Source organism: Apiospora aurea (assembly GCF_038362705.1).
Source record: "Apiospora aurea strain CBS 24483 chromosome Unknown utg000006l_segment0_segment0, whole genome shotgun sequence".
Lineage (NCBI taxonomy): Eukaryota > Fungi > Ascomycota > Sordariomycetes > Amphisphaeriales > Apiosporaceae > Apiospora > Apiospora aurea.
The window spans coordinates 3,260,189-3,281,654 of record NW_027117393.1 but is presented as its reverse complement, the minus strand read 5'-3'; the positions used below and the strand labels follow the sequence as shown (position 1 = coordinate 3,281,654).

Sequence of the window (21,466 nt, the reverse complement as noted above, 5' to 3'; positions counted from 1 at the left end):
ACCCGATCCCAACGAAAATTGCATTTTCTCGTATGGCGTGGAGGACGGTGGTTACACAGCATCGCCAATAGAAGCTGGAAAAACCTGCAGCTACCCGTAGCCTCCTTGTTGGGGAGGGAGGAGCTGAGAGGATAGTAAGAATGGGCAACATCCCCGCTCCAGCAACCAGCAATGCTGCATACAATACCATGTGGCGCCCCGAGGGGCGGCATAGGCGGCTTGCGTATAGGTAGAGGCTATCAAATCGCGCGACCAACTGCGCCCCCACACCGACCAAGGGCATCCAGGAGCATCGTAGACAGCAGCCTGCGCCGCCCCCTTCTTCCGCAAGGCAAGCTGAGGTCCTCGGCGAGGCAGGTGCCGTGCTGACAGACTCAGGGACACCCGTGGCAAGGTCCAACCATTGCCAGTTCTCATTGGCCACAAAGAGCAACTGTCCCATCCATTCACGGGGCCGTCAGGAGCCACCGGGTGCTCCCGAGGAACACAATACGTTGATAAAAATGGCATTCTCACAGGGGCCCAGTGTCCAAGGCCAGCAATTGGTCCAAAAGCTGGAGCTAGTGGCAGTTCGATCAGGGGCAGCAATACTGTTTCCGATCATGTCACAGTTGCAACATGGCCCTTTTGCCTTGCCTGGGAAGTAGTTCCCTCCAGAACCAGATGAGTTGAATATCTGCGACTACACCTCAGTTGTCCAATGGCTTCATCGGCTAGGCGAGCTATCACAGGAGGCGGTAGTACTTCTCAGGTATCTCAGCTTCGTGTGAAACTAGATGGTAGCATATGGTGTCGGAGAACCTCTCCGCATTCGGTCCTATGTTTGCTTCAACTCTATACAGATTCTTCCCTAGGTCGTGATCAGAGAGTTTCTCCCCACGTCTCGGGTGCCACTTGAGATACATGCCGTTTCCAAGTTGCAGAAGTGCGCGAATCGTATGTCTTTGGAAGAGTCAGTCACGCTTGCTGCCAGCCCGGATAACACTCATGAGTATCAATGATCCTCCACATTGCATGGCCCAACTGAATGAATCCTGCAATGCGTGTCTTGACTTGATGAAAGTGGCTGCCTCAGTGCAAGTAGCCGGCGAATATGGACTGGTATGGGTCGCAAATCGTTCGAGCCAACGCGGGCCCTGCCTCCTTCATGTCTGAAGAGGCTCTGTGGTAGCTGCACCATGTAGGTATAAACCTAGGAAGATAAGCTTGACTGATAGTCGGTTCTTTGATCATAGGTGTCTGATCCCACCTGTCTTCCGGCAATATCCCACGTGGGCTGCAGCCCTTGTCGGACTTGTGTGAAGGAATGTGAGGATTCAACTGGCATACAGTATCGGGCACCACCTTCTGTAGATCACAGATAACGATGTAAAGTGCGATCCTAAAATGGCCATTGGTGAGACTATTGTCAGTCAACCAGGATTCTGCTGCTTGCGGTGCAAGTGTGAAAAGGCAGAGATCCCCAGACCAAGAAACAAGAGGCCTGGCTTTACATGCCGGAGCAAGCTTGCATCAAAGTAGGTACCTTTGGATCGGGTTGCTATCGCTTAAGACTTAATAAGCAGCAGATACGAGATGATTGTGCATGCACCTTGTCCACACCGGGGACCTTCTCCCAATGGGCTGAAGTTCCGACAAGTAACGGCGTTGTTGCAAGTATCGTATTTTGCGGCTGGCAACAATACGTAGTTCCGTTCCTTGCATTCCGAGAGGAGTCCCCGAGATCTCGGCAGATCTATCATGCGCAGCCTCATGCAGTGAGGGCTGAAGGACGATCTGGATATGTGCTGCTGCTGCCAGCCTCACACCTTTGCATGCGTGTGAAATACTTACCTACGTAGGTATGTGCGTATCCCGGATTCTGGCAAAGTAGAGCACCGGCCGGAAACAGGAGCTCATCAGGCAGTGCCATATTCTACCTTATACCGTATACAAGTCACTTTACTGCTCCTATATATGCTCTCTCTTCTCGACAGATGAATTTACTTTGTATAATAGTAAGTGTGCATAGTGTAAAAGAAGGCCATAGCCGGTTACGTACTGGATGACTAATGGTTCGGGTGCCTTGTCGGTTCCCTGAGATTCCATGAATGACCATCAACAGCAGCCATGATGGTACTGTTGGGTGTTAGGAAACCAAACAAGCCGCTCTTGAAAGGAGTTGCTACCTATGCACCGTTGCTATATGATGTAAAGTACATAATAAGCTGTTGAGGAAGAACCATTCTTGGGTCGCCAAGAGACTCTTATTATACTCCCTCCTATGCTGTCAATGCCACCAGACACACATTGGAGTGGAACGTGATCGAATAAGTGCAAGTGGAGGGCAGGGCCTAAGGCAAGCTGAATGCTGAATGCTGAATGCTGAATGCTGAATGCTGAATGCTGAATGCTGAATAACCTGGAGCAACCTGAACCCCACCATGGACCTGGTACCTATTTCGCCCCATCTCTAGGTACCAGTTATCGATTAGGTACGCATCATCATATCATAACACTCTTATTCAAGGAGCTGCGTCGGTAACCTTCAACTTCCATTCTTGCGCACTTGATATACACATCTGATAGAACTTGCATTTTCCCCGTCCAACAGATCCTACTGTAGGCAGGCTCTGCGCCCATATCGGACTTCTGCCGACCCACCGACCGCTACCTCCCCGCCGCCCAGCCAAGCCAGCCGCTTGCTGACTTGGAACTCTCGGTAACCCCAACGACTCGTCCATACCGACCCTACTGGCAGCCCTTCGAGAACACCCAGGACACTGTGTTCCCTGGCGCCTAATTCATCTGCCGCATCTGTGAAGGCGCACAGCAGGCAATAATCCGCCATGGATCCCAACGAGCAGCCCGAGCCGACACTGCCTCCTGCAGAGCAGGTAAGTTATTATCCTGCTGTGGCCTCATTTCCAAGTCATGAGACTAATCATGCCAACCTCGCCGCTGCAGATGCGCCAGAAGCGTCTTGCGATGCTCAACCGCACAGCCAACAACGCTTCACCAGACAGCGCGTCGAGCACTTCCTCGACACCTCAGCCGAAACCGGCAGAGATAGCAAAGGCGAGCCCAGCGAGCTCCGAGAGCAGCAGACGCCCGACCCCAACTCAGTCTAAACAACCTCACAGCAGCCCAAGCATACAGTCGGGGGTCAAGAACCAACCTGAAGTCACAGCCCAGGGACAGCGTGAAGAAGGTATCGTCAACTCGAGCCCCAACAAAAGACCGTTGTCTGATAAATGCTCCCTAGCTCCGCCGGCGAAGAAGATCCAAGCCCGGGAGGAACCGCTCGAGGAATGGTCGGATAGGACCCTTTGCGATATTTTCCGTGTCACCCTTGACGAGACGCGCTCGCGCGACAGTCATAACAACCCCTTGATGTTCCTTCTGAACCTCCGAGAGGAGCTTCAACAGGGCGGCGAACCTCTGAAGCTCAATGCGCAGAACATCGATCAGGCTATCCTAGAAGCCGCCAGTACCATCCCCTCTTCCAAACCAGTTTTGTCCTACCTTCTACCGGCGTTCAAGCGCATAATCAAGATAGCTTCGTCAGCCCGGCGGCCAACTCCCCGAGAAGCAAGCTGTTCTGGACGAAGCCAAAAGGCTTTGCGTGAGCAACTGCATTTTTGCTATGACTATGCCTGAGCTTTTTGGGTACGTGGGCATCGCACTGCCGAAGAAGTTCTTGGCCGGCTGCTAATGAGCTGTTATAGGAGAGAGCCAAACCATAGTCATGACAGCTTGGTTCCCTACCTGCTTCGTAACGCCGAAGTCGAGGACGGGATCTGCTTGGACTTCTTCACCGAGGCGGTTGAGCGTATGAAGGATGACGAGACTGTCGCTCCGATCTTCACCGAGGCCATGGTGGAGCTGAGCCAGAGGCTTGCCAAGAAATCTATGAACGATGACTACAAGACCTACGTCAATGTAAGTGCACCCGTCACCTAAACCAACTAAAGCTGACAAGATAGGTCTTGGTTACATACGCTCGATACCCAGCTCTCCTGGAGGCACTGGCTGAGCACCCTCGGTTCCTAGTCGAAAAGACTCCTGGTATGACAAAGGAACAACAAGCTGTCGCAACTGAAACCCAAACAATACTTGGCCCGTTCTTCCGTATCTCTCCTTTGCAGCCGGAGGTCACAAGGACTTACTTCGCCAATCCACGCCAGCTTGATGTTCCACAGATAAGGAGTCTGCAGAGTACATTGCAGATGATGCTCAAAGCCCACCAATCTGAACTAATCAGCATAACCAACCACTTTGTGCGAGCGGGCGAGAAGGCTCGCGGTCGTACACTTGACTGGTTTGCCTTTGCACTGAACACGAATCACAAACGTCGGGCAATGCGAGTTGACCCGCGGGAAGTTGCCTCGGACGGCTTCATGGTCAACACCACTGCCGTCTTAGATCAGCTATGCCAGCCGTTTTTGGATGCTACTTTCTCCAAAGTTTCCAAAATCGACATCGATTACTTGCGTCGAAACCCACGGGTGGACGTCAGGGACGAGACCAAGTTGAACGCGGATCAAGCAACTTCAGATGCCTTTTACGACCAGAAAGCCGACGGAACGTCAAACTTCGTCTCCGAAGTCTTCTTCCTGAATCTTGCCTCCCATCATTATGGTATCGAAAACATCAACGCCAAGCTGAAAGACATGGATCGTGACATCAAATACTTTCAGAAGATGGAAAAACAAATCAGCGAAGAGATGACCAAGATGGTGAGTGCTCCATTCGATTTTTACCTTCGGGAAATGCCTAACAGTTATAGACCGGTTTCCACAAGATACAAGCTCAAGTGCAGTATGATAAGGTGGTGTCTGTCCTTGAGAAGACAATGGCATTGAGACATTCCATCGAGGGTGTACTTACTGACCAGAGCACGCAAGCCCTGTCTTTGCAATTCATGCGATACGTAACCGTCTGGCTCCTTCGGATCGCAAGCCGGTCGGATTATGTCCCGGGTCGGCAGCTTCAGCTTCCTCTCCCAGCAGAGATACCTGATCAGTTCAGCTGTTTGCCAGAGTACGCCCTGCAGGTAGTAGTCGAAAACTTCAAATTTGTGCTTCGGTAAGTGGATGTATACTTCGATTTGTGATTACCAGCTAATCTTCCGTCTAGCTTTATGCCAGAGATCATGGTGTCGGCTGTCGGCGACGAGACCGTAGCACTCTGCATTGCATTCTTACGCTCTTCTGGGTACATCAAGAACCCTTATCTTAAATCCTCTCTCGTCACAGTTCTCTACGCTGGGACATTCTCTATCGGGAAGCGATATCCCCAAGGCATACTAGGAGGGCTCTTAATTGGCAGCGAGTTTGCCAACGAGCACTTGCTTCATGCTCTGATGAAATTCTATATTGGTATGTACACCCTTGCGTGAAGTAACGAAGCGCGCTAATGGAAGTAGAATGCGAGCACAGCGGCGTCAGCGTCGGGTTCTACGATCGATTCAACGTCCGCTACGAGATATTCCAGGTCATGAAGAGTGTCTGGACTACCAATTCGGGCTACAAGGAGCGGCTGAGGACGGAAAGCCGGTATGTTCCAAAGAATCGAGGATGCCCGGCAATCGCATGCTAACAAGTGTAGGGTCAACCGCCAATTCTTCATTCAGTTCGTCAATCTGCTGCTCAATGATGCGACGTATCTGCTCGACGAAGCACTGTCGAAATTGGCAACAATCCATGAGTATCAGAAAGAATTGCAAGATCCGTCCATGTCTGCCGAAGACAGGGAGAAGAAGCAGGGTGACTTGGAGCAGGCAGAAGGACAATGCCAGAGCTGGATGCAGCTCGTCAACGAGACCATGGAGATGATGAAGTTGTTCACCGAGACGTTGACAGATGCCTTCACCATGCCTGAGATCGTCAGTCGGTTGGCAAGCATGCTGAACTACAATCTGGACACAATTGTCGGGTCCAAGCGAGGGAACCTGAAGGTGGAAGATGCCAAGAAGTACAACTTCGACGCAAAGACACTGCTTTCAGCGTTTGTGGACATATACCTCAACCTGGCACAGAAGTCGGCATTTATCGACGCCGTAGCGGCTGATGGAAGATCCTACAAACCCCAGAATTTCCATGAGGCTTCAAGGATCCTCCAAACCCGGTCATTGAAGTCGCCCGAGGAACTTGGTCGCTGGGATGTCCTGAAGGAGAAGGTGAAGGAAGCCAAGGATGTCGCAGACAAGGCCGAACTTGATCTGGGAGAAATCCCCGAGGAGTTTGAGGACCAGCTGATGGGTATACTGATGACAGACCCCGTCATACTGCCATCCAAGAACGTGGTGGACAGAACTACCATTGTTCAGCAGCTTCTCTCCAACCCGTTGGACCCTTTCACCAGGCAGCCCATGACGATCGATGACGTAGTGCCCGACGATGCGCTGCGGGCGCGCGTGGACGAGTGGAAAGCCGAGCGAGTCGCTGCCGCTCGCAAGAGTCGGGACGGAGATCAGATGGATACCACTGAAGGTTGAGCAATACCCTAGGTGGTGACAGGGGTATTTTTCTACTATACGATACTGCCTGTTTTTGTCATGTAGACGCAGGGGGCGATGGAATCGCTAGGTTCATGCCCATGTGAACCTGGTCTATGTACGGAAACGACTTACGAACATAGTTTTGTTGGATGGGTATCATAGCAAACCATGCGGAGTCGGGTTTTCTCTCTAGTCTGCGTTGCCTTCTTTGCTTTCCACTCCCCGATAGAATAAATCTATAGCAGCCAGACCTGAAAAGGGTAGTTAACGGTGCGTGAAAGTATGCTGGCTAGGTACTGATGGCGAGGCGTGCGTGCCCTCTCCAACTCTCATTGCGCGGAGCCGCCGGATCGTGACACAAGAGCTATTTTGATAATGCCGCTCGTATTTATGAAACGTTGATCGACCTGGTTTAATAGCTGAGTCTTGCCCAGCGGTTGTTGTTGATGCCTGACGTGGGACTTGTGAGGCCGAGCCAATATTCATGCTGCGAATAGTGGGTTGCGATATCCATTGGACCAAGGCGTTTTGAAGGGCAGCCCTACAAGGATTTCCACCATTACATATATATACGATTTTACATATTCAAAGCAAGTGATTCCCATTTCAACCAAAATGGCAATTTCATGCCTCCTGCTTTGATTTTCTCTTGGCCTAAATTCGGCCAACTTGTTCACGCTGTTCATTCACCGCCTCCTCAGAGAAGCGGTAAGCGCCCAAGGAAGCCAGAACAAACTCCTTTAATTAAACATACCAAAAAAAATACACGCACACACATATATATATACAGTCGCTGTCTGCCACCGCTTTACATAGCCTTTGAATTTCCCTCCACAGTCTTCTATCCTTTCCGACGGGCTAGTGGCGTACCTCCGCTAATGTCTCTTAACTTTCTTGACCAGCGCCTCCAGTTCCCGTTGTTTGGCTTGCAAACGCCTAGACGTTGCCTCTTCCGTGGATACACTGCCGGAAGCAAATCTTTCTGTGACGGTCGACTCACTGGCAAGGTAAGTCTCCAGAGCTGCAGATGAGCCGCCGCTACTATTGGATTGCCTTGTGTTGTTGAACTTTAGTGACTGCTTCATCAACCATGCACGAATCATTCGCAACTTACACGCCCCCGACCTGACGGACATCCTCACTGATTCTTGAGACATCTGGCCGCCGTCTTGGTGCTTTTCTTTTACTATTGAAGTTCGAGGGAAGTGGATGACCAGATGAGATGAGATCAGACCTGGCGCAGTTGAGAACCAAGCAGAGATCAGGAGCAGGGTATTTTTGGCTTCAAGAATAGGGGTAAGTACAGGACGTTCTTGAGGTTTGAGATGATTTGTGTCCAGTTTGGTGGAACCATCCTGGCTCGTTGATGAACAGTCCTCGCCTTTTATCCCCAATATGTGAAGCTATTCGCGCTGGGGGCGCACAGAGAAGCGGCTCGGTACGACGCCATTTTCCGGTCAATCGGCGCATCATCGCCACGCCCAATCCAAGACGAACAAAGCCGACCGACGGCGCGCTCGGGTCAACGTCTTTGTACGTGCGGGTGAAGCCCATCTGCGCAGTTGCTTCCTGTCGCCGTCTCCAGTCCACCTTTGCGCTCGCGAGCGCTGGCTCTCCCCCCATCGTGGAGGCGCAGGAAGCTTGTGGCCGGGAACCAACCTGACTGGATGACGATAACGGTAGCTCTCATGCAGCCCGTACCCCCCGATGATGGGCCTTCTGCGCAATCAGCTTCGAGGCTTTCGCTGCACGCTTGATTGGCGGTTCCCGTTGCTGCGCATATCTCCACCGTCTCGTTTTGCGCAACTGCGCAAAAGCCGGCGCTGAGCATAAAATGCCGTGATTACGGGCCCCCGAGAGTGACCGCTTCTCCAGCTTTCTCCCCAAGTTTCTCCCATCTTCTCACCAGAGCTCCCAAATCACCATCGTGAGATAAGAGAGATGACCATCTGAGGCCCTCATTCGTCTCTGACCCCCATTCAGAGTCGCCCGCGTCTCGACAATCTTCTCTGGCCCCCCCTTTTCGAAGCTACATCTGCGCCTTGCAATGTGCTTCAGCCAGACATAGGACGTTTCGCTCCTCCAATATAACCAATCAATCAAAATCAATGTCAACGAACGATGCTTGAATACCTTGTGCAACCTGATCTCGTACACAAACTATTATTGCAGAAACGATCCCGCCACAACCGAAGCCCTGACTGGCACTCAATTTCATCCCCTGCGGAACTCGCCAAGTGGAACGCAACGACCAAGAAGCTTACGGCCCAGTGGAAAAGTCGTGCGGTACTGGTACGTCGACTTAAGAAGATAATGGTCAGGGGCCGGGCCAGTGCAACATCAAATCAGGTCAAGCAGTCATTACTTTTAACCTGTAGCGGTTCGAGAAGCGCGCACGTTGAGCAAGCAGGCAAGTATGTATGATCCACTCTCTGGGCTGACAGACAGTTGATAAATGCTAAGGCATCGACCTGCTGACTTTTAATTGTTCATATAGACAACAGTACGAGGGAACCGAAGTATGTGCAGCAGAGTTCAAGGCTTCAGACGCAGCATTGAACTCGCTAGGGTCTGAATTTGGGCAACGACAACAGCATACTTCGCATAATTTCGGATCAATCGACTCTATGGAGAAGGGAAGGACTTCCGGCGCTGCTCACAAATCCAGCAAGGGCAAGTCAAGCAGCAAGGGCGAACGCGCATCACTGTCGCCTGAGCAGTATCTCGTGATCAAGAGACAAGAAGCGGTCGAGAAGGTAATGGCTGCTTTTACTAAGAAGCTGGCGGACGAACTTGCTATCATCACCCATGCGCACGAGTCCTCTGGCGGTGCGTCTGGTGGGGGTTCGTACAGTGGAAGCGGGGGCGGCGCCAACTCGGGTGGCGGGAGTACTGGTCGCTCCTCGGGTCGAGGAAAGCGCCACTTTGACGACGGGGATCGGAACGAGTCCTCGAACAGTGACGGCAACGGCGGCAACGGCCAGGACAAGGGCGGGAACAAACGTGCCAAAACGGAGGAGAACCCAGGGCCATCGTTTGTTTGCCCCTTTTTCAGACACGACCCGAAGCGGTTCAGCCATCATCGCACCTGCGTGGGACCAGGGGTAAGTTCGCTTCACAAATGCCCCCCTTTTCAGAAGCATGCGCTAATACGCATACTCTCCAGTGGAAGACAATCCATCGCTTGAAGTAAGCTTCGCGAGAAATGGTTTTTGGTCCCAAGTGCATGCTGATACATGACCCAGAGAACACCTTTATCGTGTCCATAAGCTGCCCCCTAATGCCTGTCCCCGCTGTGGCGATCCTTTCGGCGACGCCAAAGCATTGAATGCCCATTTGCGCTCTGATGACCCTTGCCGCAAGAAGGACATCGCGGCCGCCCAAGGCATTGACGAACAGCAGGAGAAGAAGCTCAGGGAGCGTAAGAGGGTTGGTTCTGCCGTGACCGACGAGCAGAGATGGAGAGACATCTACATGATCTTGTTTCCCGAAGCTAACAAGAACAACTTGCCTAGCCCCTGTAAGTATAAATGGGCTCCGCGCGCGCACACACACATACAAAAGGGGCCCGTCACTGATGCTTCCAGCAGATTACGATGTGACAGATGCCGAAGAGTATGCAAAGACGACTGAGCACTTCATGAAGTACAAGAAACGGATTGAGAAGGAGCTTCCCGCATTAATCCGCAAGAAGGTCGAACAAAAGTTTGCACACGTCGGCCAGGAGCTGTTCGCAAACTTTGACGACTTCGTCCGCGACGGCATCCACGACATCTTCAGCTGTCCCACCCCCAAGTCGGCGCCGGGCTCGCCCAGGAGCTGCCGCCAGTCCCCGGCGCCCGAGATGCCGCCGTCGAAGAACGCGGCGGCAGAGGACCTCGGTTTCGACATCTCAGGCGAGGCGCTGGATCTCTCGGCGTACTTCAACGACCCGGACGCGCCGTCGCTGCTGATTGGTGGCCTGGACATGGCGCTCGACTTTGGCGGCAATCTCGCGGGCTGCCCGACTTTGGACGCCGAGTCGGACTCTGGGTACGCATCCACTGCCACTATCAGCCAGTATTTTGATAGTAGTAGGCGTTAGATTCAAGATTTGCCTCGAAGTCGTCCATGTGGTTACTGTCTTTTGTAATACATCGCACTTCCCTTACTATCCCTGCAGCGTGTTGAAAGCGGCTTCAAAGTCGCATTTCCGCGCTCGTGTCACTCGTTTAGAAAAGGGATCAGGTTTTTTCTTCTTTCTTTTTGTCCGTTGATTCAATAGGGAATATACGGTTCATATGCTTTTACCATAAATAAACTGCGCAAAGCTAGAAAGCAGAAGAAAGCTCAAATGAGTTTGCTTACTGACGTGCTTTTGTTCGATGATGCCGCGACGGGACGGTAAGTATGGACTGACCGACAGGGATGCCTGCATTTGACGACAGGCCATGTTCTCGACGCGCTGCCAAATTGTTTCTTGGAACGGGCCGGAGTGGCGCGCCTGTCCCTCCCTTTCATAGTTGAAGAACCCTTTCGTGAAAGCTCCAAAGCTGGTAGGCATGGGTTGTTGCGCTCCTCTTCCACCATGGGGCCACGTGCCGATAAAGGCTAGAGCGAGGTCGCAATGCTTTGAAAGAGGGGGGGCGGCAATTGTGATACAGAGATCGGGTGGAAATCCTTTGGCCGGTACTGCAGTGGCCGAACCAGACTTCTGGAACTCTGCTAAGTGCAAAAGTGAATGGGCCGTCTGAGACAAAGCCATCATTGCCGGCTGGGAGCCACGAATGCTAAATTGTTCCGTCGCGTCTGAAGTCTCATAACTGGTTGCCAGCAATCAACAGCCGCACGAACTCAAGTTCCGGGGGAATACGTATGCCGTGCCGCGTGGTGTCGTAATAGGCTACGGGATTCTCTCGACAAAGCAGTATACATCAACTGTACCTACTCGGTCGGTACAGGAATATTCCATCCGATTTTCTTTTCTTCGTCCCGAAACACACACCGTTGGCAGGTGTTGCGCGCGAATGAGGAAGTCCGAAAACCCTCGCGAGAAGCCTCATCCTTTTAAACATCAAAAATTAACGGGGTCGGCGCCCATCGGCATTCCAGGGTCCAAAGTTCAACGGACCCAAGCTTCTGATCAGAGGAAGAATTAAAGAGGCGAAGATCATACATATACAAGGTTCAAGGGTACAGAAGGTTCGAGCCACCACAGGAGAGAAATTTTCCAGCCAGCAGTGCTGAAATGCTGAAACCCGTGGGGATTGTCCTCATCTATAGCAATACCTCCTCATTGGTTCTGTATAACATCGTTTTTTTTTAAACAGGGACAGAGATGCTGCGACCCGGCCGATTTATAAACACATACCTACCTCCATGGCTATATTCGTAGGATGGATGTCAATTGTCAAGTGATAGAGTTGAACCTTGTGCGCCAACGAAGAAGCGCACAGAGTGGCTTCGGTGAGTGGGAAGTTGTGATGGCAGGTCAGATAGTCGAAACGACAGCTCCAAAGTCAGTGCGAGCCGATGGAAGATTCAAGATCCTGGCCGACGTATTGTGTATTCCGGAAGGAGGAGCATCTGAGATTGTTTCATGAATAGGACGATTTGATGTGTGATGCGTCGCAAGTCTGCGTAGCCTGTGATTGAGGTGGGTGGGTATGTATGATGATGATGATAATGATATACGCGTTGCTGGCAGCCGGCTGGGCGATAGACTGCTGCATGCACTATTAGTCCCGACCCAGCACGACCAGGGCGACCAGGGCGACCAGGGCCTCGGCGTCTCCCACGTTCTGTGATGAAAGCAAGGGACAGCAGCAGGTACCTGCACTAATGGGCACTCCATTGGATCCTAGCGGTCCCTGGCGCGCAGATGGGCGGTCGACCCATCTTGAGATTAGGCGCCTCCCGATTGGGACCCAGTTGTGACCCGTGTTTGATTGACCAAGAGGCCATCCCTCCACACTCTCTCGACGCCATCTTCAGGGGGAGGGCCCGGAGGCGACTGGGAGGGGGCTAGAAGAGGGACGCATCTTAACCGCACTCGGTACCAGACGATGAAGAAACAGACAGGCAACCTGCCTGGGCGCCGGCCAGATGAGCTTGGTTTGGAACCACGCTGCTGCTGCTGTTGATGATGGCCAGGCAAGACAAGACCACACACAAGAAAATAACCACTGTGCCTCTCTCTTTCTCTTGCCCCTGCTCCTTGCCGCATGCCTCTGGCGTCAACCTTCTCGATATGTATGTACCCAATGTGAATCCGGAGAGGCTGACCGTTTAATTTTGAGTCGATCCCTGGAGACTACGACGTAGTACCTGCCGTAGACTCGGGCTGCCAAGTGACAAGACAACATTTGAACATTTGCATGTTTAGGCACGATTCGACTGACCGCGTACCGTCGTCCAACATTGCAGGATGTGCAAGCATCTGATCCTGCTCGAAGCTATTACTAACATCACTTCCCATCCAGGCGGTTCAGATGTTGTTATTGGCCTCTTTGCCTAGTCCCTTTCTTTTTTAACCCTTCTCGCCCTTCCCTTCCCTTCCCGTCCACGATTGAGTGGTTCCGCTTATCAGTATTTTTGTCCCTGGAAATTGAACAGTATCTACACTCCTTGTAATCTCTCATTACGGCCGGCCTTGATGGTTTCCACGCGCGCTGCGAATTAATCCCTATCACGCACCAACAACAATCCGACACTTGCAAACCGACCAGACCCGGCGCTGGGTTCCCTTTGGTCCCCACTAGGTTAGGTATACCGCCCACCTCCCTTTGAAGGTACCTGCTAGTGCCTGTGTCGAAAGATTTGAAGCCAAAACAATCAACTGTTTGCACGTCCGGCCAGTAGTACTTCGCTCCCTTATCGTCGGCTTGGTGGTGCAGCTTCATACATTGCACTGCGAAACATCCTTCACCTCGCCTCGACCCGACCCGATCCGAACGGTCAGTCAGTCAGTCAGTCAGTCAGCCCGTCGCTCTGCCGAACCACCGCCAGTACGAGGCCGACTCTACTCAGTACGGCATATAGCACCACCATCCATTGCGACTGATACTTCGTTCGCGGGACTGACGGGCGACAGAGAAACGCAGAGAAAGACACAGGAAGAGGACACACAGCAGCGACCTGCTACGACCTTCCCATATACCCTCTTCCCGCAACAACAAGCATTTCGCCTGCTCTTCCACCACCTTATGCAATTGACCGTCTTCCCACAGTCACGGTGCGACCAACAGCCTCGGTCGCTCTAGACCAATGCCCTGGGAACCGCTAGCCCGTATCGCCTTCGCTGTCGCGACCTACCCATTCAGCACCCAATCCGACAACGAACTCCCCCTTGAGATTGGCGATGATCTCTACATTATCGAACAGACCCACGACGGCCAATGGCTCCGCGGGTACCTGCTAGCACCCCCCGTCGCTGCTGGCGGGTCTGACGACAGCCAAGGGTCAGACACTCGAAGCCCGCGTCTTTTCGGGCATCTTCCCGCGCAGCTGTGTCGAGATTCGTGAGGTTCTGGGCGACGGCGACGACACATCGACGGACGACAATGGAAGCTATACGGGCGGCGACGAGACACCGCATGTCGGTAGCGACTCTGGCAAGAGCGGCGTTGCTTCTATAGGAAAGAGGAAGGCCAAGACGCCGCTGGAGAAATACAATAAACTGAACGGGCTGCGCTTGTCATCCGGCGCAAGTGTACGGACAGACGAGCAAACTGGGTTACCGGTGGCGCTGTTCAAGCGAGAGCCAGGGGAACCGAAGCCACCTGCGCCAGTGCCCATGCTGAAAGTCGGCGACGAGACACCAACTTCGGCTTCCGAACCCTTGATCGACGAGATCGCCTCTTGTTTGCGCGAGTGGCATTCAAAAAATCTCCACGAGCTGCTCCTTGCGCGCGAGTACTCCACGCTGGAGAAGCTCTCTCAGTTAATACATGGCCTCGACTTCTCCCGGCGACAGTTCTTGCATAATGTGCTTACTGCGCACGAATACAGCGATTTACGCGAGAAGACAGTCTGGGACCTTGTTAAAGGAAACAAGCTCTGTGGAGGCGAGGTTATTGTGAGGGATCCCGCCCAGGGTGGGCGTGTCCTGACGGGCGACGACTCTGTGGTCGAGATTACGAAATTGCAGTCGCTGATGAGCTTATTGGACGAGCCGCCCAAACCTCATGTTGAGTTGACCGCCCTGCACCACCTGCTGGTAGATATCAAGACCTTTTCCGGCTCGTCCATCGAAGCTACCACACTGGCGGTGTACTTGGTCAGCAAACCGCTGGGCGGATTTCCTACGGCAATATCGGAAAGCTACATTGTCGATGTCCCAGCTGGCGGAACCATGGGCCAGATGGCCAAGTCATCGCAGATGCGCACCCTTTTCACCGATCTGACGTCAACCGATATTGGCGACGCCTCCGCGGCAGATACGGAGTTGTATCTGGTGGTCAAGGTTCGCGCGGCCCATCAGATTGCTGTGGGAAAGCCTCTTTCGCGAGCTGGCACAGCTCCGCATACCACGACCGGTCATACCAAAGATAAACCAACTTCCACCAGTGCAACCAAGGCTTCTAGGAGGAGTTTCATGTGGGGTTCCACGAGGTCAGCTTTCTCTAAGGGTGGACCGCGACTCGACGCCCTTTCTGAGCAGCCGGAAGAGCGACCGGCGACTGTATCCGCGGAAAGCCACGATGGAAGCCGCGCGCCCAGCTCGTCGGGGTCAAGAATCCCCCGTTCTTCCTCGGACGCCTCACAAACGACCCACCTCACAGCCGATAAATTAGTGGGAATGGGAGTGTTAAAGCTCAACCAAATAATGAAGCGTACCGAAGAATCGGAACATCTCATCAGTGTTTGGGCGCCATCCACAAATCTCACTCCTGAAAAGTTCGATCACGACGAGGGCTGGGATGAGCTTATCATCCACCTCTTAGACAGCAAGTCTGGGCAATTCGAAAAGTCGAAGAGGGCGGAGCGTCTTCAAATCCACCTAAGGCCATTCGACAACCCCGATGCCGATGCGCTCGTCAAGGCGACGCCCACTCAGCTTTCCGGCGTTACCAAGACAAGCAAGTTGGGATTTGCTGGTGCGCCAACGAAGCCAAGATCTGACATCTATGTGACTATCAACCAGGCTTTTCTTTCTCGGCAAAACTTGATATCGCGGTTCGGGGGCAGCGCGACTTCGATACCAAACCACATGGCCGGCGTCAATTTGATGGTTACCATGGAAGTCCGCCGGAAGTCAGGCGAGCGGATAGAAAATTGTATTTTCCCATCTTCGAATGGCGAAGCTGTCACCACTTGGAAGTCATACGCTGTAGAGCGCGGCGAAGCCTGGAATCAGACCCTAAAGCTTTCGCTCCAGCCACAGGACGTGACGAATGCGCACCTTGTCATGACTATCACAGACCTTCCGAACGTGCCATTTGCAGTTGCCTACATCCCCTTGTGGGAGCAACAAGCTTTCATCAAAGATGGTCCACACTCCCTGTTGCTGTACAAGCTCGACGAGAACACACAAACAGCACAACCGGGGGTCTCGGGCCGGGGCGGCTACCTTTCTTTGCCTTGGAGCACCCGAGGTGAAGCAAGCGATGTTACAGGCCCCCTGGCGGCCTTACGGCTAGAGACGTACCTCTGCAGCACCAAGTTCTCACAAGACAGAGTTGTTCTTGGACTATTGAGGTGGAAGGAACAACCCAAGGAAGACATACCCGGCCTGCTTAAGCAGTTGATATTCGTTCCCGAGATAGAGGTAGTGAAGCTACTCAGTGACGTTCTCGATGCTCTGTTTGGCACGCTGGTTGAGTATCAGGGCCAAGACGAGTTTGAGGATCTTGTCTTCACGGCACTCGTTCGGGTTCTAGGCATCGTTCACGATCGCCGTTTCAATCTGGGCCCCTTGGTGGACCAATATGCAGAGACCAGATTCAATTACCCCTTTGCAACCCCATGCTTGGTCCGATCCTTTACTCGGCTACTCTCCAATCCTACGGACCCGGAAACTGCGAGGAAACTACGCGCAACCCTGAAGGTGGTCCGCCACATCCTCAAATTCATCACGCACGGCAGGGGTCAACAAAAGGCCAAGGAAGCGGGCATTGGTATTACAAGTACCAGTCCTGGCTTCACTAAGCATCTGCAAACCATCTTCAAAGCACTCGATTCCATGATGCGGAGCACCGCTCCGGTGCTGGTTGGGAGTCAGACGCTTGCTGTTCAACATTTCCATTCTTGGCTGCCCGAATTGACAGGCTTACTGACTACTGAAGAGATTTTGCATATCGCCATTGACTTCATGGACTCGTGTTCGAGTGTCAAGGGAAAGTTGGTGCTCTATAAGCTCATTTTGATCATCAACTATTCCAAGCTTGATCTCTTCTCTCACCCAGAGCAGCGGGCGGCCCTCAGTGCAAACACTGTTCGGTGGATCGCACCCCATTGGGGGCAGGCAGATGAGGTAAACGAGCAATGGAAAGAGCAAGTCCGGCTCTGCTGTTCAGTTCTGGCAAGTCAAATCGACTACTTAGGGGCTGAGATTCCTGACTACATCCCGAAAATCCTGGACTCCTATATTGCTATCCAGCAGACGGAAATCAAGCCCAAGTCTCGACTCTCACTGCTGTTCCCAGCCTCATACCCATTCCCCAGCAAGCCCATTACAGAGAAGGTCTCGTTCGACGAGGCCTTGATCGAGCTTTCTGCAGTGTTATCGGCTATCTCGAACTCCGCCAGCGGAATGCAATTGGAACTAGCTGACGATGATCTTGGTTTGTTAATTGAGAAGTCGCTCCATGTTCATATGAGTATCCTCCAAGGTGAGGCCTTTCCGGCAACATGGCTGAGCATCCACATATTCCACCACAAATCAACGATGAAAATACTTCAGTATCTCTCCGGCATCCTGCTCGAGTCTTTCCTCCCACATCCAGATGAAGCGGAAGGCTTCAGCACTGAGTTGTGGAAGATGTTCTTCACTACCTTACTAAAACTTGTTGGAAGCGGCTGTTTGGCCCTTGAGATCTTCCCGGAACAAAAGCGCAGAGCGGTCTGGAAGATAGCTGGGGATGTGCGTGTCGACGGTGCAGACCTACTTCGGCGGACTTGGGAGGCAATCGGCTGGGAGGCGACTGCTGACGAGCGGACCAAGTACGGCCTAGTAAGAATGGGCGGTTACCAAGTTCAATATGTCCCCGGCCTGGTTGGGCCTATCGTCGAGTTGTGCCTAAGTGTACACGAAGGCTTACGGAAAATGGCGGTCGAAGTCTTACATACGATGATTGTCAGCGAATGGACTCTGAGCGAAGATCTGTCCGCCATCCAGACAGAGCTGATCGATCATTTGGACCTTTACTTCAAGGACAAGCAGATGACGGAGAGTATTTTGCAGAAGCTCTTCGTCGGCGAGTTGTTGCAACGATTCCAGCCCCTGGAAGAGACCGAAAACGAGCTTTACACAGCCCTGCTAGAGATGATCGGAACCGTGGAGGAGTTCTTGGATCTTCTTGTTGCAGTTCACAGCGGTGAGGCCACTGGTGCAGCTTCTCAGCTCATCAATCGCTTACGACTCATGGAGTTCCTGCGCGATATGCAGAAAGAAGACATCTTCATCCGCTACGTGCACCAGCTGGCCAACCTACAAGCGGATGCAAGGAATCATGCCGAAGCCGGCTTGGCTCTGCGCCTCCACGCGGACCTGTATGAATGGAACCCGGTCAAGATGGCCCCTGCCCTACAGGATCCCGAGCTTCCAGCGCAAACACAATTCGAGCGTAAGGAGCGTATTTACTTCGACATGATCAAGCACTTTGAGGACGGAGATGCGTGGAGTAGCGCACTGGCTGCCTACAAAGAGCTCCAAGACCAGTACGAAAACAACATCTACGACTTTGCCAAATTAGCACGCACCCAAAGGGCGATTGCCACGATTTACGAGAGCCTGGCGAAGAGTGACAGACTGGTGCCCAAGTACTTCAAGGTCGTGTTCAAGGGCCTTGGATTCCCACCCACTATGCGGACCAAGGAGTACATCTACGAAGGGTGGGCCGCCGAAAGGACGTCGGCATTTACGGACCGCATGCAGGAGCAATTCCAGTCTGCTCAAATTCTCACCTCTGGCGATGTGGACAATGACGCCGAGGGCCAGTATTTGGTCATTTCAGCAGTAAGCCCGTACCGAGACCTCAACCATAATGTCTTCCAGCGGGCTAGGGTCCCGCAAGCCATTCGGGATTATCTGCTTTCAGCTCACCCCCAGACCTTTTCGGTCTCTTCCAAGCGCAGCACCTCAGGCCCTGTCACTGAGCACTACGCAGAGAAGACAGTTTTCACGACAGCGGAGCCGTTCCCTACGATATTGCGTCGTAGCGAAATCGTCGAGATACAGGAGATCCGGCTCAGTGCCAAGGAGACTGCTCTTGAGCGAATTGTACGAAAGACGCAAGAGATGACGGCCGTCGAGAAGAGGTTGGCCACCGAGGACGACAATGAGCTGGCTCGACTGCTTGTCGACGCCATTGCCATTTCCACTAACCTCACATCGGAGAACAGCGTTGTGCGATACCGGGAACTCCTACCAAAGCCAGATCTGGACGAGGACCAGGACGAGCTAGAACTGGACGCCCAGGAAACCGCAATCAAAATGGCCTTGATCGACCATACTATCATGATCAAAAGGTGCCTTGCAAGCTTCGCACGCAGCTCGAACCGGATCTTGACCAAAGGATATGAAGATCTCCACACGCGTATGTTGGACCCTACCGGATGAGGCGAACTAGACCTATTGAACACGGCTGACATTTCCCAGCTTTCGAGTTGACCTTTGCTCCTGAACTTGAGGTCCTTAATCCATCGCAACGGCCGGCGCGCGAGCCCATCTCCTCGAGCGCGTCACCCATATGGCAACGATCTTCTCCGACCACGGAGACTTCGCCCGCTGTTGATCCGCTGTCTCCAAACGCGCTTGGTGCCACCAATGCAACGGTCGAGGAGGCCTCTGCAGTGCAACCCATCTCGGTGAAGCAGCGCGGGACTCGTCTCAGCTTCCTCGGTGGCAAGCGCAAGAACTCCAAGGAAATGAACAGCGACAGCGCACTTTCGAACGGCGATGCCGAGTCCAACAGCCAGAGCAGCAGGGGCAAGGACGCAAACAATAGGATGAGTACCACCCGGGCGCCGGCAAGTGACGGGAACGTTACTGGCAACAACATAGTCAGCCAGCTGGAGGGCGAAGTGGCCGCGGCGGACTGGGCGCAACACGTGGACCGCAAGAGCAACGAGGTGGTGGACGTATACGACCGCAATGATGAGAAGCTGTTCAACACTCCGAAGATCGGGAGTGTGCGGAAACGACTCAGCATGCTCCGGATAGGCGGGAAGTGGCCTCACAAAGCCCACGGGCCGATGGGAGGAGTCGACGAAGAATAACAACCGAGGCCAACGTGACGACAGTCAATCTAGACGTTACCCGGTGGGGTGGCATGCTGATTCTGCATATTATGCGGCACACACATTCTCAGGAATGAAAAGAAATAGGGGAATCTAGGTGTTCTGGATACGAGAGAACGAGAGGGGGAGGGAGGTGTCAGGATTGCTCGCATCTGTTTTTTTATGTGCTTTTTCTATGTTGCCTGGCCGGAAGCGTTTTCTTTTTCTTTTCTCTCTTCGCACTGATTCCCAAACTGCATCGGAAAGTCGTCTTCCATTTGTTTTTCTATGTCCTGTTTCGCTTCTTGCCGACGCTCTATTCCCATGTTGTGCGTTATGTGTGCGTATGTATGCTGTTGCGTGCACGCGACGAGCGAACTGAGCAAAGACGGTTTTATTTTAAATTGTACAAAGATGGCATTTGTTTCTTTTAGGGCTGGAGAAAAAAAAGAGGAAGCTGGACGTTGGGATTATACCCCTTTTTATATTTTATATATACCTCACATAGCAGCCAACAAGTCAGGGATGAAAAGGGGGCTGGCTGGCTGGCCGGTTGTTTTGGGGCCAGCCGCCCGCAACTATGAGGAAGGACGGCTAGATGCCACGGGGAGCGGACGGAAGCGGGGGGTCTGCTCGAGATTTTGCCTTTGCAGCATATGTACAATGTATAAATCATCCTCATGACTGCGGTCATGACAATATCATTCAGAGTAGTAGTGGGTGAATCTTGCAGGGCAAATCACAAGCACTTAAGAGGTACACACAGTCAGGCTATGGTCATCGTGTCCGATCTAATTTTTCACATTCCCTCCGTGTTGCCTGCCCAAGACACAGTGACCGAGCTGCAGGCTGTTCTTAGATGGAACGCCGATCAGCAATCAGCGCGGGATGGGGAGTGGTGATTGGTGCGACAATTGAATGCCACGGTTCCTATCCGTCCCGTGGTGTATTAATCTAAATACTTGATGTATGTATATAGCTGATAACCAGGCAAGTAAGAGCTACCTTACTTTGTGGACTTTTTTTTCTTTTTTTTCCTTTTTTTTTCCTTCCTTTTTTCCCTTTCTCCGTGGGGATGTGATGTGATGTGATGCGAATGCGAAAATGGCCAGTTTGTGAATCAATCAACCAGATGTCCGTCCCGTCATCAGTCATCAGTTGGACAAACATCCATCGTCCTGTGGTTTCTTGGTCTCATGGGCCGTCTGTCTCTTGCCAGTTTGACGCGTTCCTTCTGCCAAAAGGCTTGCATGTGCTTGTACCGCTCATGGCAGGCACCTTCCGTCTTCCGTCTTTCCACACTTGATGCCAAGGCGACTTAAGGCAAGCAAGCACCTTGATAGACCCCTGCCTGGCTTCTTGCCCTGGCCCGCCTAGAGAGATTGGTGCCTGGCCCTCCCGTTCCTTCCCCGCCCACAGTCGGTCCAGTCTGCCCAGTCACCCCGCCAAGCAGCTACTTGGTAGGAAGGCCCCCTCCCCCTTCCGTAAGATTGTTTGTACGCACCAGGTAGGTAGGTATGTAGTCATTCTCCGCATTGGGACCTTTCTAATTAACTACATAAGGTA

At 52.7% G+C, this 21,466-nt stretch overlaps 3 protein-coding genes across 3 annotated transcripts; all 3 read left to right on the top strand.

Moving 5' to 3' along the window:
* Positions 1-2,828: 2,828 nt before the first annotated feature.
* Positions 2,829-6,478, top strand: PG986_009572 (ubiquitin domain-containing protein 2; the record flags this gene model as incomplete). Its single annotated transcript, XM_066845794.1, has 9 exons — positions 2,829-2,876; positions 2,947-3,492; positions 3,539-3,648; positions 3,708-3,921; positions 3,966-4,718; positions 4,769-5,067; positions 5,119-5,360; positions 5,408-5,537; positions 5,590-6,478. The coding sequence occupies 9 exons, from the start codon at positions 2,829-2,831 to the stop codon at positions 6,476-6,478; spliced, it is 3,231 nt and encodes a 1,076-aa protein (XP_066698192.1).
* Positions 6,479-8,602: 2,124 nt separating this feature from the next.
* Positions 8,603-10,511, top strand: PG986_009571 (uncharacterized protein; the record flags this gene model as incomplete). The annotated part of the gene is made up of 6 exons (XM_066845793.1): positions 8,603-8,773; positions 8,831-8,895; positions 8,979-9,585; positions 9,648-9,670; positions 9,727-10,001; positions 10,072-10,511. Coding segments are annotated over 6 exons (1,581 nt in total), but the record flags the coding sequence as incomplete, so codon positions are not given.
* A 3,215-nt stretch (positions 10,512-13,726) lies between these two features.
* On the top strand, positions 13,727-19,900 carry PG986_009570 (SH3 domain-containing protein; the record flags this gene model as incomplete). Its single annotated transcript, XM_066845792.1, has 3 exons — positions 13,727-13,920; positions 13,967-19,218; positions 19,281-19,900. 3 exons carry the CDS (start codon positions 13,727-13,729, stop codon positions 19,898-19,900), a joined length of 6,066 nt encoding a protein of 2,021 aa, XP_066698190.1.
* Positions 19,901-21,466: the final 1,566 nt, after the last annotated feature.